This window comes from Dipodomys ordii, unplaced genomic scaffold (assembly GCF_000151885.1).
Source record: "Dipodomys ordii isolate 6190 unplaced genomic scaffold, Dord_2.0 Scaffold26, whole genome shotgun sequence".
In the NCBI taxonomy this organism is placed as follows: domain Eukaryota; kingdom Metazoa; phylum Chordata; class Mammalia; order Rodentia; family Heteromyidae; genus Dipodomys; species Dipodomys ordii.
Window position 1 is genome coordinate 15,209,641 of NW_012267242.1, and position 14,599 is coordinate 15,224,239.

General features: G+C 53.8%; 2 protein-coding genes across 6 annotated transcripts in view; one reads left to right on the top strand and one right to left on the bottom strand.

The window, feature by feature from the left end:
• The first annotated feature begins 314 nt into the window (after positions 1–314).
• Trim46 (tripartite motif containing 46) lies at positions 315–12,046 on the top strand. 5 transcript variants are annotated; one of them, XM_013015062.1, is made up of 10 exons: positions 321–558; positions 1,899–2,160; positions 2,378–2,721; positions 3,495–3,638; positions 3,750–3,845; positions 5,569–5,822; positions 6,070–6,191; positions 7,215–7,517; positions 9,443–9,740; positions 10,880–12,029. In XM_013015062.1, the coding sequence occupies exons 1-10, from the start codon at positions 373–375 to the stop codon at positions 11,271–11,273; spliced, it is 2,403 nt and encodes an 800-aa protein (XP_012870516.1). In that variant the 5' UTR covers positions 321–372; the 3' UTR covers positions 11,274–12,029. The 5 variants fall into 5 exon arrangements, with proteins under 5 accessions (XP_012870518.1, XP_012870516.1, XP_012870517.1 ...); XM_013015063.1 differs by lacking the exon at positions 321–558 and adding an exon at positions 1,142–1,165 and having other exon boundaries at positions 3,750–3,830; positions 5,641–5,822; positions 10,880–11,324; XM_013015066.1 differs by lacking the exon at positions 321–558 and adding an exon at positions 1,329–1,342 and having other exon boundaries at positions 1,898–2,160; positions 10,880–11,324.
• Positions 12,047–12,167: 121 nt separating this feature from the next.
• The window catches only part of LOC105984763 (mucin-1-like), a 5,892-nt gene continuing 3,460 nt past the window's right edge, over positions 12,168–14,599 (bottom strand). The window contains exons 3-4 of the mRNA XM_013015034.1: positions 12,394–12,404; positions 12,168–12,263 (exon numbers count right to left, since the gene is read on the bottom strand). Coding sequence (XP_012870488.1) covers positions 12,168–12,263; positions 12,394–12,404 — 107 coding nt within the window. The remainder of the gene's footprint in view (positions 12,264–12,393; positions 12,405–14,599) is intronic.

The following is a 14,599-nucleotide window of genomic DNA, read 5'->3' on the forward strand; positions in this document are numbered from 1 at the left end:
CAACTTACAAGCTGCACTGCGTCTTCGAGTCACTTGACCATGGCCTATGCCCTCTATCTCACCACTGACTTCCTTGCCATTTATGTCATCGCTAGTGCAGGTTTGCCTGCTCCATGTTCATGGCTTCAACATCTCCCGTGGACTTGTCCAACCCAAAATGTAGAGTGCCCAACCCGGAGTTCATCTTCCTCTGAAACTAGCCTCTCGTTTCACGAGTGGGAGCCACCGAAGAGTCCTAGTAGAAGGATTGGCTCTCCCCTCAAATGCCGTCCATGTTACCCACCCCCAGACCGCCTTTCCCAGAACCACGTGGGGAGAACTATTTCCCACCCCCTACCCCGACGGGCGCTGTTCAAGGCTGGTCCCCGGAGCATGCGCAGTGACACTTCACCCCCACACCCCTCCCCACACCCCCACCGGGCTCCTGCATTAAGCCCAGGGTTCGCAGCAGCTGCCGGGATCGGGCACCCGGGGGCGGGTGGGCACCGTAGGGCCATGGCTGAGGGTGAGGATATGCAGACCTTCACTTCCATCATGGATGCACTGGTCCGCATCAGTGTGAGTTAAGATGGGGTCGAGGGGAAGGGTGGGGGTGTAGAGGGGTCCTGGCAAGACAGACCCTTGAACAGGTGGACATCCAGAAGGAGGGCGGGATGTAGACGGGGCTCAGAGAAGGCGTGGGGGAGGGCCGGGATGCAGGTACGAGGGGGCAGTCCCGGGAGCAGCCGCGAGGTGAGTGCTGTGGAGGAGCGCGTTGGCCGGCTGTGGCTTGGAGAGGCTGCCCGCACGCAGCGGGTGGATTGGGGCAGCCGCCAGCAGTGCACCACGGCTGGGGCTTCAGGGTGCAGGAGCTATGCTTTTCGAACTCGGCATGTGCGAGCTTGAATCTTTTCCAAGAAAACTGAGGACAGGTAGGGGGTGATGAAGAGGCCCGCCCCAGGATGCAGTTCCCAAATTGGACCCCACTCCTGAACCCCACCCCACCGCACCCCCACTCCAGGCAGCTACCGTGCCTGCGGTTGTCATGGTAACCCGTGCCCGGCTCTCCCAGGGGCGGTGCCAACCCTGCTCCCCCCCACCACTTCCTTCCCCCTCCCTCCCTGTCCCTCCCTCCTTTGTGTCAGCTGCGCCCCTGACCGGGATGGCTGCGAAGAGAGGGACCAAGGTGAGGTGTGGGGGTGGGGCATAGTATGAGGACCCCCGCCACCAAAAGGGGGAGGGATACTTCCGGTGGGGAGGGGGCGAGTAGGCGGGGCGCTTATTTCGTCCCTAGTTTAGGCTTGGGCTGAGCTAGGAGAAGGGACGGGAGGGCCGGAGGGTAGGGGGCGAAGGGCAATGGGTTGACCTCGGGAGATTGGAAGAGATAGGAATGTGAAGGATGGAGGATGGGGACTGTGGAGGCCACAGGCCTGATGGGGCTGGAGGATGGAAAGCTGGCTGCGCCTGACTATGGGAGGAGTCACGCGTCCGAGGGGCAGCTAGGAGACAGAATGCTGGAGAAGCGTGCCGGGGTCTCACTGAGCTGCAAAATGGGCGGTGCCCTTGAGAGAAATACCAGGGCTGGCCGCCCAGAGATGGAGGGATGGGGGCAGGTGAGGAGGTCTGCCTGCCGGGCACTGCTGCAGCCAGGGATGGGGGCGGGGCTTGAATGGGGTGAGGAGGGGGGAGAGGAAGGCACAAGCTCCTTAGCTTCTTATTGGACCCTTTAGCTTTGCAGAAGGGAAACAGAGGCAAGGGCCAGAAGGCTGGGAAGGTAGGTGGGTGAACTAGACTTAGTCAGGTACCTAGTCAGGTAGCTCGTCTTGCCCCTCCCTGGAATCCCTTGAGTCTCTAAAAACAGCTAGCTGAGACAGACTCGGGCGTCCAAGCTTTGACCCCACCTCTTGGTCCCTCCACAGACAAGCATGAAGAACATGGAGAAGGAACTGCTGTGTCCTGTGTGTCAAGAGATGTATAAGCAGCCATTGGTGCTGCCCTGTACCCACAATGTGTGCCAGGCCTGTGCCCGAGAGGTGTTGGGCCAGCAAGGCTATATAGGCCATGGTGGGGACCCCAGCTCAGAGCCTACCTCTCCTGCCTCCACCCCTTCCACGCGCAGCCCCCGCCTCTCGCGCAGAACTCTCCCCAAGCCAGATCGCTTGGACCGGCTGCTTAAATCAGGTGGGACTGGAGCCTGTGGGATGAGGGTGGGAATGTAAGGTTGTCACCAAAAAGATGGAAGGGGTCCATCGCTGCACAGGGACATCTGTCTGTCTTTCTGGGGCTGAGCTCTGACACAATTTTTTTTTAATTTCATTTTTTAATTGAACAGATTTCAATCCCTTCCCCCCAGCCAGCTATAACTCTGACCTCCTTTGCCTCCTGGGTCCATCCACAGGCTTTGGGACATACCCCGGGCGGAAACGAGGTGCTTTGCACCCCCAGGTGATCATGTTTCCATGCCCAGCCTGCCAGGGTGATGTGGAGCTGGGGGAACGGGGCCTGGCAGGGCTTTTCCGGAACCTGACCCTAGAGCGTGTGGTGGAGCGGTATCGCCAGAGTGTGAGTGTGGGAGGTGCCATCTTGTGCCAGCTGTGCAAGCCCCCACCACTAGAGGCCACCAAGGGCTGCACAGAGTGTCGAGCCACCTTCTGCAATGAGTGCTTCAAGCTCTTCCACCCCTGGGGTACTCAGAAGGCCCAGCATGAGCCCACCCTGCCCACCCTCTCCTTCCGCCCCAAGGTGAGTCAGCTCCTACAGGGCCTGGGGAGGGAGGGGCATTGTGGTGATGAGTGGGTGGGGGTGTCTGGAATGTCTTGTGGGATTCTAAATGGAGGTGGGCAGAGGTTAAGCTGCAGCTTCTCCGCCTTCAGACAAAGTACAAAGTCAATGGAAAAATCAACATCTCTGGATTTCCCTGTGTCTTCTACTGCTTGGAGAAGATAGTATCTGCCCTGCAGTTTCCATACCTGCAGGGTTGATTGACAGAATCCCAGGAGATAACCTATGTTTGCTAAAAAGTGTTATCTGGCCTGGAATGATGGCAAAATGCCTGTAATCCCAGCCCTCAGGAGGTTGATTCGGGAGGCTTTCCAGTGAGGCCAACCTGAGCTACATCAAGACTCATCAAAAAACAAAAGTTAGTTATATACTAAATGATTTGTATGTATGATGCTATTCTAAGCATTGAGGGTACAGCAGTGAACAAGATAGAGGAAGTTAATTATAAACCACAAGGCTTAGATTATCATCATCATCATTATTGTTACTACACAAACCCTGAGGTAGGTGGAGGGAGGAGCATTGCTGGTGAAATGGACATTGCCTGGAGAGACACTAGAGAGGCTCCTTGATGCCTGTGTACACCACCAGGTGGCACTGTGGAGCACGACCAGCTGATCTTCCCTCCACTTTCCTTTCACCCGTGAAGGGACGACACCCAACCACTCCAGTGGTGGGTCAGTATCCTTATACACACTATTGACCGCTGATCTCATTGTCTTTTGTGTCTCTAGGGCCTGATGTGCCCGGACCACAAGGAAGAAGTGACCCACTACTGTAAGACATGTCAACGGCTCGTATGCCAACTCTGCCGGGTGCGGCGTACCCATAGTGGGCACAAGATTACACCAGTGCTCAATGCCTACCAGGCCCTCAAGGTGAAGACCCCTGCCCAGTCGGCCCTGTGCTAACTCACGCCCTCACACACCTTGTCCTAATTGCTGGTCTACAGAGCCAGGCATGATGCCCACCTCTTTCTTCCTCCTTAGGACAAGCTCACAAAGAGCCTGACATACATCCTGGGAAACCAGGACACAGTTCAGACCCAGATCTGTGAGCTGGAGGAGACCGTCAGGCACACAGAGGTGAGAGAGTGCATGGACATGGGCCCTGGTCTCTTCCTGGGAGGGGAGACAGGCAGGTAGTATGGGTAGACATACTTCCATCACCTTGCTGCCAGCTCAGGAAGCCCTTGAGGGGTGCACATACATGTGGGTGGAGGTTCTGGTTACACTTGGTTCTCAGGAACACCAGTGCCCCAGGCTAAATTATAGCTTGGACTGTAGTGGGGGCAGGGAAAGTATGGAGCAGGTTGTTTGACATGGAGACGGCAAAGTCACCAGTGGACCTTAGTTAGGACAATCCAAGGGGACCTTAGTGTCATGGCCTCTCTTATTTAAATGAGTTAGTTCTTAAAAGGTTAGGTTATAAAGACAAAATATGTCCAACTGAAAAAAGGTCAGGTGCTAAGGCTCACACCTGTAATCCTAGCTACTTAAAAGGCTGTGATCTGAGGACTGAGTTCAAGCCCCAGGACTGGCACACACACACACACACACACACACACACACACACACACACACACAAATCCAACTGGTGATGTAGTGAAAGCATGGTGATATAGTGAAAGCACTTAAGAAACTAACTTTAGAAAGTACCTTTGACGGGCTAGGAAGGTGGCTTAATGGTAGAGTGCTTTCCTAGCATGCATGAGGCCCTGGGTTCGATTCCTCAGCACCACATAAACAGAAAAAGCCAGAAGTGGCTCAAGTGGTAGAGTGCTAGCCTTGAGCTGACAAGCTGAGGGACAGCACCCAACCTCTGAGTTCAAACTCCACGACCACCCAAAAAAACAAAAAAAAGTAACTTTGGCCTATGTTTTCCTACTTGCAGAAGTTAGAAGGATTCGGGGGTTGGGGGATGGCTGTTCATCATATACCAAGACCTGAGTAGTCTTGGTCACAGAAACTGGTTATAGAGCTTCAGTGAACATGAATAAACTATCTCTGAAGTGACCCTTATTTTTCACTAGTTTCTATTGAGCTTCCTCACCTACCTCTTAGCAACATCCCTAGAGTTTTCTACCCTAGTCCAGATAGATACCTCTTTGTCCAACCATTTCTTCACAACTATATTGCTCTGGTGTTGGTAGAGCACGTGCTTAGCATGTGTGAGGCTCTGGGTTCCATTCCAAACATACCTTCCCCCCCCCAAAAAAAAAGGTAAATTTATAATTGTCTAAAACATTTTAAAGCATCGTGCTTTGGTCATTTCTTTCTTTTTTCTTTTGCCAGTCATGGGGCTTGAACTCAGGGCCTGGCACTGTCCCTGAGCTGCTTTTGCTCAAGGCTAGCAATCTACCGATTGAGCCACAGCCCCCCTTCCAGTTTTTTCTGTTTATGTACTGAGGAATCGAACCCAGGGCTTCATGCATTCTAGGCAAGCACTCTACCACTGAGCCACATTCCCAGCCCCATGCTTTGAACTTCAATCTCATATAGACTCCCTCAAGTATGCATATAATTAATAAAACTTTCTTATGTGTTGAGTTCTTGAATCCAGCCAAACGGGGAAATAGAGAGAGTATCTTTCTTTACAATTACGATGTGAGCATCCAGGAAAGTTACCACAAATGGTCAGGTGTTCAGTCCATCTGGGGTTCAGATTTCTTGTCAGCTAAGAGATGGGTCAGATTGCCCAAGATCCTTTGGATCCTAGCTTCCTTGTGGTATCCTAGGAAGCTGGCACAGGTACTGCTTCCAAGAGAAAGATGAGTCACTCATTCTTTGGGTGTCCCTCCCTGAGCAGGTGAGTGGTCAGCAAGCAAAGGAAGAGGTGTCACAGCTGGTCCGGAGTCTGGGGGCTGTGTTGGAGGAGAAGCGAGCCTCTCTGCTTCAGGCCATCGAAGAGTGCCAACAGGAACGGCTTGCCCGGCTCAGTGCCCAGATCCAGGAACACCGGAGCCTGCTGGATGGCTCAGGTCTGGTGGGCTATGCCCAGGAAGTGCTTAAAGAAACAGACCAGCCTTGTTTTGTGCAGGCAGCCAAGCAGCTGCACAACAGGTACCGAAGGGCATGGCACAGGGCATCACGGGTGTAGTCAGCAGCTTAGACAGTGTCTAGCGATGTCTGTCAGGTGAAGAGCTGGGACTCAGGATTTTTCTTAAGACCAAACTGCTATCTGTTTGTTCTAAGGAATAAGGCAGAGATCCCAAGCAGAGGCTAAGGCTCTGGGGGTGGACAAAACAATCAAGGGGAAGGAGAGCTGCCCATGCGGCAGTATCTGACCCCTTGCTGCTCTCCTTCCCAGGATTGCCCGAGCTACTGAAGCCCTGCAAACGTTCCGGCCAGCTGCCAGCTCCTCCTTTCGCCATTGCCAGCTGGATGTGGGGCGAGAGCTGAAGCTGCTGACAGAGCTTAACTTCCTGCGAGGTAAGGAGATGGCCAGGCCCATGCCCAACCAGAGCCTTCTTCCCTTCCTCTCCAGCAGCGGGCCCGGGGGGCAGTGCCCACCAGGGACCTCCTGGCCTCCTGCCTGGCCTGGCCAGCCAGTCCTCCCACCCAGCCTACCCTGCCACACCATCCTACCGCGCTCAGCGCTGCTTCTCCCTCTCTTTGTTTGTAGGCTGTGGCCACCGCGGACTCTGCTCCGGAGCACCCCAGGCAAGTCAGCGGCCCTGCCCCGGGGGCCCTGCCCCCCGCCGGGCCTCCCCACAACCCACCCTGCGCTCCCACACAGCTCCGCTCAGCCTGCCAGCCACTCATTGCTTCCTTCCTTGCTACCCTTACCAGATTTCTTGGGGCTCTCACCTGACCAGGGCTCTGTCTCCTCTGCCTTCTTGAGGCTCTTGCCTAATCCTGGCTCTTCTGACCTTTTGTCCTTTGTGCCTTGTGTCCTCCGGACTTTCATTCTCTTGATCTCTACATCCTGCATTGCTGGCAAGCTTGCTTTTCCTCTGTGGCCTCCTCATTTTCTGTCTTGCTCCTTGCGGCGCCTTCCTCCGAATTTGCTCCCCCTCCTTCCTGTTCAGGGCCCTCTTGCCTGGGTTTTCAGTGGCCTTTGCCTGCCTCACTCGGCTCCTCTAAACTCATAGAATCTAATAGGAAGAACCCCCTCCCCACAACCAGAACTTCTCTGGTCTGATACCCTCATTCGACTGAGATGGAAACAGGCCCAGAGATGGGGAGTGACTTACCCCAGGCCAGAGTAAAGTAGTAGCAGTCCAAGACCAGAGCACAGGCTTTCTGATTCCTGTGGAACACTCTCCTACCTCTTTCTCCTCTGGGCCCAGCTCTGCCCACCCAGTACCCAGTGACTAGATGGGTCCTTTCCCCAACTCCCTCACCCACACTCACCCCCCCGGCTCCCGCTGCTTCCCCTCTCCTGCCTGCCCCTGCCCTCCATGCTAGGCCAGTGGCCAGGCCCTGACTGATCCTTGCTATTTCTTTCAACAGTACCTGAGGCTCCTGTCATTGATACCCAGCGCACCTTTGCCTACGATCAGATCTTCCTGTGCTGGCGGCTGCCCCCCCACTCACCACCTGCCTGGCACTATACTGTTGAGTTCCGGCGCACAGATGTGCCTGCACAGCCCGGTCCAACCCGTTGGCAGCGACGGGAGGAGGTGAGGGGCACCAGTGCCCTGCTGGAGAACCCTGACACGGGCTCCGTGTATGTGCTGCGTGTTCGTGGCTGCAACAAGGCTGGCTATGGCGAGTACAGTGAGGATGTACACCTGCATACACCCCCTGCGCCTGGTGAGTGAGCTGGAGGCTGGGCACAGTGGGGCAGGTGCAGACACTCATGCGTGGGTGGGAATGGCAGGCTAGGGACTCACTCGTTCCAAGTGGGTCCTGGAAAAGTGATTTAATACAGTGTACTACATGCACTGGCTGAGGAGCTAAACTGCTTGGGTTTAAATCCCAAATCTACCTCTTATCAACTTTGTGGGTCTCTTTGTTTCTCCCACCATACCTAAACTTGAACTCAGGGCCTAGGTGCTGTCACTTTACTCTTTCACGCAATGATGATGCTCTACCAATTGATCTACAACTCCACTTTCGGCTTTTGGTAGTTAATTGGACATAAGAGTCTCATGGAGCTGGGAAGGTGGCTCAGTGGTAGTGTGCTTGCCTTGCATGCATGAGGCCCTGGGTTTGATTCCTCAGCACCACATAAGCAGAAAAAGTCAGAAGTGGCACTGTGGCTCAAGTGATAGAGCACTAGCCATGAGCCCAAGAGCTGAGGGACAGCACCTAGGCCCAGAGTCCAGGGCCCACTACTGACAAAAAAAAAAAAAGAGTCTCATGGATTTGTCTGTCCACGCTGACTAAACAAACAGGATCCTCAAATCTCAGCCTCATAAGTTAGCTAGGATTACAGGTATAAACCACTAGCTCCATCTGGGGGGTTTGACCTATTTTTTACCTCCTCTGAACTTTAGAGTCCTCTTGTATAGGAGTACAGTTGTCATAAGAATTAAACTATTAGCCAGGCACCAGTGACTCAAGCCTGTAATCCTAGCTACTCAGGAGGCTGAGATCTGAGGATCACGGTTCAAAGCCAGCCCAGGCAGGAAAGTCTCTGAGACTCTTATCTCCAATAAACCACCAGAAAAAAACCAGAACTGGCGCTGTAGCTCAAGTGGTAGAGCGCTAGCCTTGAGCTGAAGAGCTGAGGGACAGTGGTCAGGCCCAGAGTTCAAGCCCCATGACCGAAAAAAAAAAAAAAAAATAAAGGGTTAAACTATTGTGAGATAATACCTATAAAAGACTTAGCAGGAGGGCTGGGAAGGTGGCTCAGTGGTAGAGTGCTTGCCTTGCATGCATGAGGCCCTGGGTTCAATTCTTCAGCACCACATACACAGAAAAAGCTGGAAGTGGCGCTGTGTCTTAAGTGGTAGAGTGCTAGCCTTGAGCTGAAGAGCTGAGGACAGCATCCAGGCCCAGAGTTCAAACCCCATGACCAAAAAAAAAAAAAAAAAAGATTTAGCAGAAAAGTCAATGATGGTAGTACATACCTATAATCCCAGAAGGACTGAAGAGACTGAGGAGGAGGATCATGAATTTGAGGTCAGCTTGGACTACATAGCAATACCCTGTCTCAAATAATAAAATAATAATAATAATAACCAGTTTAGGGCTCATAGTGAAGGCTCAATAAAGGTTAGCAATGTGACACACTAGAGAATTCTTACACTCTTGGGCATGGGTATGATAGAGGGAAACTTACCACTCAAGGGGCACAAGAGAGTAAAGGTTGGTGTGGGGAATGGGAGTTGATAGGCACAGGAAGGTGGTGGTGGGAATGTCACCAGGTGGAGCAGGACAACAGTGGGCATTGTTCACAGGACCAACTACAGGAGGGCTGAAAGAAGCATGTTATTCAGCCAGGTCTGGGACACTGGCTTTTGTGCTATTAGTCTTCACTAAAACTCTTCCTCTGGTCCCATGCCCACATGACATGCCCCTTTCTTCTTCCATCTTGCCTCCTAATTTCACTTGTTCAGAATTTCTGTTCTCTGGAGCCCCTTGCACATTCTTGGTAACTGAACCCCCAGCCAACCTGTTCACCATTCTGAAATCTCTCAGCGTCTTGCACGAACACCTCACTATTCCCAGTGCCAGTGTTTGTTTGTCCCTTAAGTCCTTCCTTCTGTTCCAACCCCTCCTCCCCCTTCCAGTCCTGCACTTCTTCCTCGATGGCCGCTGGGGTGCAAGCCGAGAGCGGCTGGCCATCAGCAAGGACCAGCGAGCAGTGCGGAGTGTTCCAGGGCTGCCCCTGCTGCTGGCTGCTGAAAGGCTGCTGACCGGCTGTCACCTGAGTGTGGACGTGGTCTTGGGCGATGTGGCTGTGACCCAGGGCCGCAGCTACTGGGCCTGCGCTGTAGACCCTGCCTCCTACTTGGTCAAGGTGGGCGTCGGGCTGGAGAGCAAGCTTCAGGAAAGCTTCCAGGGTGCCCCTGATGTGATCAGCCCCAGGTCAGGCCCCTCTGGAAGAGATGGGGTTTGGGGATCCTGCATGGGAGTTGGGAGCAGGGTATGGCAAAAATAGCGCATGCTTGTGGGGGTGAGGCTGGGAGGGGACAAAGAAGATATGGGCTCAGCAAGAGGGTCCTTGAATATTGGTGTTCAGAGTACGTAGTTAGGGAAAAGGATGACAGAAGACAAAGTCATTACCTCTTCCTTCCATCTGTCACTCAGGACCTCTCCAAGCCCCCATGTCCTTTCTCCTAGCACTCCATTTCCAACCTCCTTTCTCCATGAAACTTTTCCTAGTCAAGATCTCCGTCACCCACATCTTTTCTCAACATCCTAACATTCTTCCTTTAAATATCTCATCTCCACAACCTTCCTTACTCACCCCCATATCCTATTTAACACCTTCCCACGTGCACACTTTTCTCCCTGAACCCTTTCTCCGCAGCACTGTATTCCCCCCACACCCCATTTCTTCTCTCTTTTTACTTTATTTTTTATTTTTGGCGGTCGTGGGGCCTGAACTCTCAGTCTGGGCGCTGTCCCTCAGCTTTTCAGCTGTAGACTAGCGCTCTACCACTTGAACCTCAGCCCCACTTCCGGCTTTTTCTGCTTATGTGGTGCTGAGGAATCGAATCGAGGGCCTCATGCATGCAAGGCAAGCACTCTACCACTGAGCCACCTTCCCAGCCCTCTCCATTTCTTCTCAACAGCAACTTCTTTCCATACCCTTCTTTCATTCCTCTAACCGCCCCCCCCACTTCACTCTTGCCTCTCCCAATGCCTTTCTCTGCTCATTTTCCCCATAATCCTCATAATCCTCAGTCCCTCCTTTTTCCAACATCTCCTGTCCCTAACATGATTTCCCCAACACCATGTTCCTCAACACTATCCTATCTCCATAAGCACTGAACAGATGTCCTCAGTGTGATGTATCAATGCCTTGTCTTGTTCCCCAACACTTCCCCTGCCAGCATGCCTTCCCTTCAGTACCCCTTTCCTCCCAAACCATGACCTAAGCCTTCTCTTCAATCCAAAGTTGATCCATGCAGCCTCCTACTCCCCAACATTCCATTATCCCAACATCTCAGCTCCCTGGTCCCTCACTCCAACATCCTCCTACCCAATGCCCACTCCTGCAGGTATGACCCGGACAGTGGGCACGACAGCGGTGCTGAGGATGCCACCGTCGAGGCGTCACCACCCTTTGCTTTCCTAACCATCGGCATGGGCAAGATCCTGCTGGGATCTGGAGCAAGCGCCAATGCAGGGCTGACTGGGAGGGATGGCCCAGCAGCCGGCTGCACTGTGCCTCTGCCACCCCGACTGGGCATCTGCTTGGACTATGAGCGGGGCCGAGTTTCCTTTCTGGATGCTGTGTCCTTCCGTGGGCTCCTTGAATGCCCCCTGGACTGCTCAGGGCCTGTGTGCCCTGCCTTCTGCTTCATCGGGGGTGGTGCAGTACAGCTACAGGAGCCTGTGGGCACCAAGCCGGAGAGGAAGGTTACCATCGGAGGCTTTGCCAAGCTGGACTGATCCTTTTAGATTCCGTTTCTAGACCTGGGGTCTCGCTGGACACTGCCCCCCCCACCCCAAGCTTCCTGGCACTGGGTTGTTCCCCCCCCCCGGCAGCTTCTCCCTCAGACTCTTCCAAATATGTGGTCCCGCCCTGTCCCCTCAGTCTGTGTCTTCCCAGGATTTTTGCTTACCAAGAGGCTCTCATCTGCTCACCTCTGAATGTCCTCCATTCTCTCCATTGCCTGTTAGCCCAGGCCCCCATGCCCACCTAGTCTCTGCCCCATGCCCTGCCCTTGGCACCACACCCAGGCCATAGAGAGCCCCTTTCCCAATCCTTGTCCTGCGCCCCTGAGGCTGTTTGGGAGGCATGGCAATTGGAACATTGGTCGTGATTACCAGCTCTGTCCTTTGCCTTGCCAAGGTCCCTTGTCCCATTGATGCTGAACTATAGCTTTGGGGCAGGCAGGCTTTGGGCCTCCCTAGTAAGGGGGAAGGACCCTATCCTGCTTTATTTATTTGGGTCCTCGTACCTCTGGCCGCATGCCCTTTATGTCCCTCTTCTCCCTTTTGCATGCTTTACCTGTCCTGCACCCATGCCAACGTGCCAAGTCTCTTTTGGAGACTCAGCTAAGGCTGTGCGTTTCCATTGGATTGGGCCAGGCAAGACCTCTGGTGCCTGCTGCTGCCTCCTTGTGGCAGCCACCACTAGGCCTGTGTGAAGCAACAGCTATACTTTTCATGGTTTATAAACAATAAACTGTGATGCCAGGCACATTTCTGCCTTTCCTGAGTGGGACCATTCTTTGTAGTTTATGCAGAACATGGGGGTAGTGGGGTTCCAGGGTACCTTGCTGTTGATCAGTGCAGGGGTGCCAGGTGGATCTGAAGGAAGGAAGGAGGGCTGCTAGGCAGTTACTCTACCAGCTTCCGCCACACCTGCACCAAGCTCAGGCCACAACCAGCAACAGCCGCCAGGGTGCGTAGCATTCCGACTGCTGGCATCAGGTCCTAGATGGGGTGTCCAGAGGGCATCAGGGCCCTGGGGGAATGTGGTTGAGGACATGGGCACAGTGCCTGTGCCCAAAGAGGTCAGGGAACCAGAACCACTTCCCCATTCCCAGGGTGCCAGGGAGCCCACCCAGAAGCAGTCTATGGATGGAGAGGAGGGCGGTAGAAAGTGGGGGTGGCAGAGAGGCAGGGCCTGGTGCCAACAACCCGGATTTGACCCAGCCCCCACTTATCCACTTATCGCAGCAGTGTTGACTCTGCTGCTATCTGTTGCCTAAGGATTTACTTCACACCCAAACAGCTAAGAATAGAACCTCCTGGGGGCACTGTGCCAGCCAGAGAGGAGGGCTAGTACTAGTCTGATTGAAACCCAGACCCATGAGAAGGGTAAAGGAGAGAGCTTCAGACACACAAGCAGAGCTTAATGTAGCCGGCCCACTGGAGCCAGCCTAGGCTTGGCCTAGGTTTCGTTTCCTTCTTCCTTCTGTGCCGCCAGGGATGGGGGAGAGGTGACTTCCGAGTTCTTAGGCAGGCCACCCCTGAGTGCTCCAATATCACCTCTTGCCCACTCTGCCTCTGAAAATGAGCCCACCCCTCCTTGACACTTTTGCTTCCTTCCTTCCTTCCAGGCCCCTCACAGGCTCATGGTGATCTGCCCCTCCTACCCACCAGTTGCAAATGAAGAATCACAAGTTAGCACAAGAGGAGAGATCACATTTTATTCAGCCATGTTTGGTTCCCATCCCCATCTCAAGGCCTTCTAGGCCAGTCCTCTTGGGAGCCACCAGGGCTCCCCACAAAGTCCCCAGTATGTCCCCCCTGGGGCAGGGCTGGGCTTCACTGGGCTACAATGGGTTAAGGATTTAAGCAAAGCCTCCTCTGGAGCAGGCTGTGAAGCAGCCCACCAGAAATCCCAGTTCACCAGCCCAGGTCAGAATAGAGAGGATTTCTGGCAGTGAAGAACCTGAGGGAGGGGACCAGCACTGATGACCCTTGAGTGGGTAAACTGCCCCCTACAAGTTGGCAGAAGTAGCTGACACTGCTGGGTTTGTATAAGAGAGGCCGCCACCATTGCCCGCAGAAACCTGAGTGGGGAGAAAAAGAGATTTGTGATGAGAGGTAGAAACTACCTGCTAGGCCTAGTCAGCTCTCAATGGGTTAATTCAAGGAGAGCACCTGCTGGGCCCCAGAGCAACCAGGTGACTGTAAACAATCACCTCCCCCTCCTCTATACTCCCTCTCCTAAGTGCCCCTCCTGCCCCCTTTTCCTTCCATTCTTGGCAAATCCAGCCCAAGGGTGTGTGTGTGTGTGTGTGTGTGTGTGTGTGTGTGTGTGTGTGTGTGTGTGTGTGTGTGTGTGTGTGTGTGTGTGTGTGTGTGTGTGTACAGCTGAGAAAGGGAGCGATTCCCCCAAGAGGAAGAAAGGGCAAGAAAAGGAAACTTGTCTCCTCCCCCACCAGTGGCTTTCCAGTTCCAGGTGGCCACAGTAATTATTTACTAGGTCTTGTAGAAAAAGGTCAAGAGAGAAAAGGGAGAGGGCCTCTCTACCTGGAGGCTCCCAAACCCATTCCAGGATCTCCTGGCTTGAGGCGACTCTTCCTCTCTGTCACAGCCCCTCAGCCCTCCCTAGTTACTTCCCACTCATAGGAGGTGTCAGCACAGGTGCTGAGCTACTGCTTGTGACTTGGCAGGAAGGGCTCCCGGAGCACAGATCCACACCCATTTTGCCTCTGGGCCATCCTAATGAGCACTGCCTCCGTGCCAGGGCCAGTTCAGCCACAATTAATGTGGACAGGCCAGGATCTTTTGGGCTGGTAATGAAGGTGGTTCCCCTCCTCAGGCTGTCTTCCAGAACTCTTCTGACCGCCACCCCATCCTCGCAGGGCCTCTCTACTCACTTCTTCCAAGTTCTTTGGACTTTTTGTTTTGTTTGTTTGTTTGGTCTGTCGTGGGGCTTGAACTCTAGGCTTGGGTGCTGTCCCTCAGCTCTTCAGCTCAAGGCAAGCACTCTACTACTTAAGCCACAGTGCACAGTGGCACTTCTGGTTTTCTAGTGGTTTATTAGAGATAAGAGTCTCCTGGACTTTCTGCCTGAGCTGTCTTTGAACCGTGTACCTCAGATCTCAGCTTCCAGAGTAGCTATGATTACAGGCGTGAGCCACCAGTGCCCTGCTCTTTGGACATTTTTTTTTTGGGGTCCGGTCATGGGGCCTAAACTCTGGGCCTGGGCGCTGTCCCTCCGCTCTTCAGCTCAAGGCTAACGCTCTACCACTTGAGCCACAGCGCCACTTCCGGCTTTTTTCTTTTTGCTTATGTGGTGCTGAGGAATCGAACCC

Excerpts from the sequence above, each read along its gene's own strand:
- Trim46 (XM_013015062.1), top strand. The coding sequence starts at position 373 with ATGCGCAGTGACACTTCACCCCCACACCCCTCCCCACACCCCCACCGG. Across the intron at positions 5,823-6,069 it reads GCCAAGCAGCTGCACAACAG|GATTGCCCGAGCTACTGAAG; the intron begins GTACCGAAGGGC and ends TCTCCTTCCCAG. Across the intron at positions 9,741-10,879 it reads CCTGATGTGATCAGCCCCAG|GTATGACCCGGACAGTGGGC; the intron begins GTCAGGCCCCTC and ends CCACTCCTGCAG.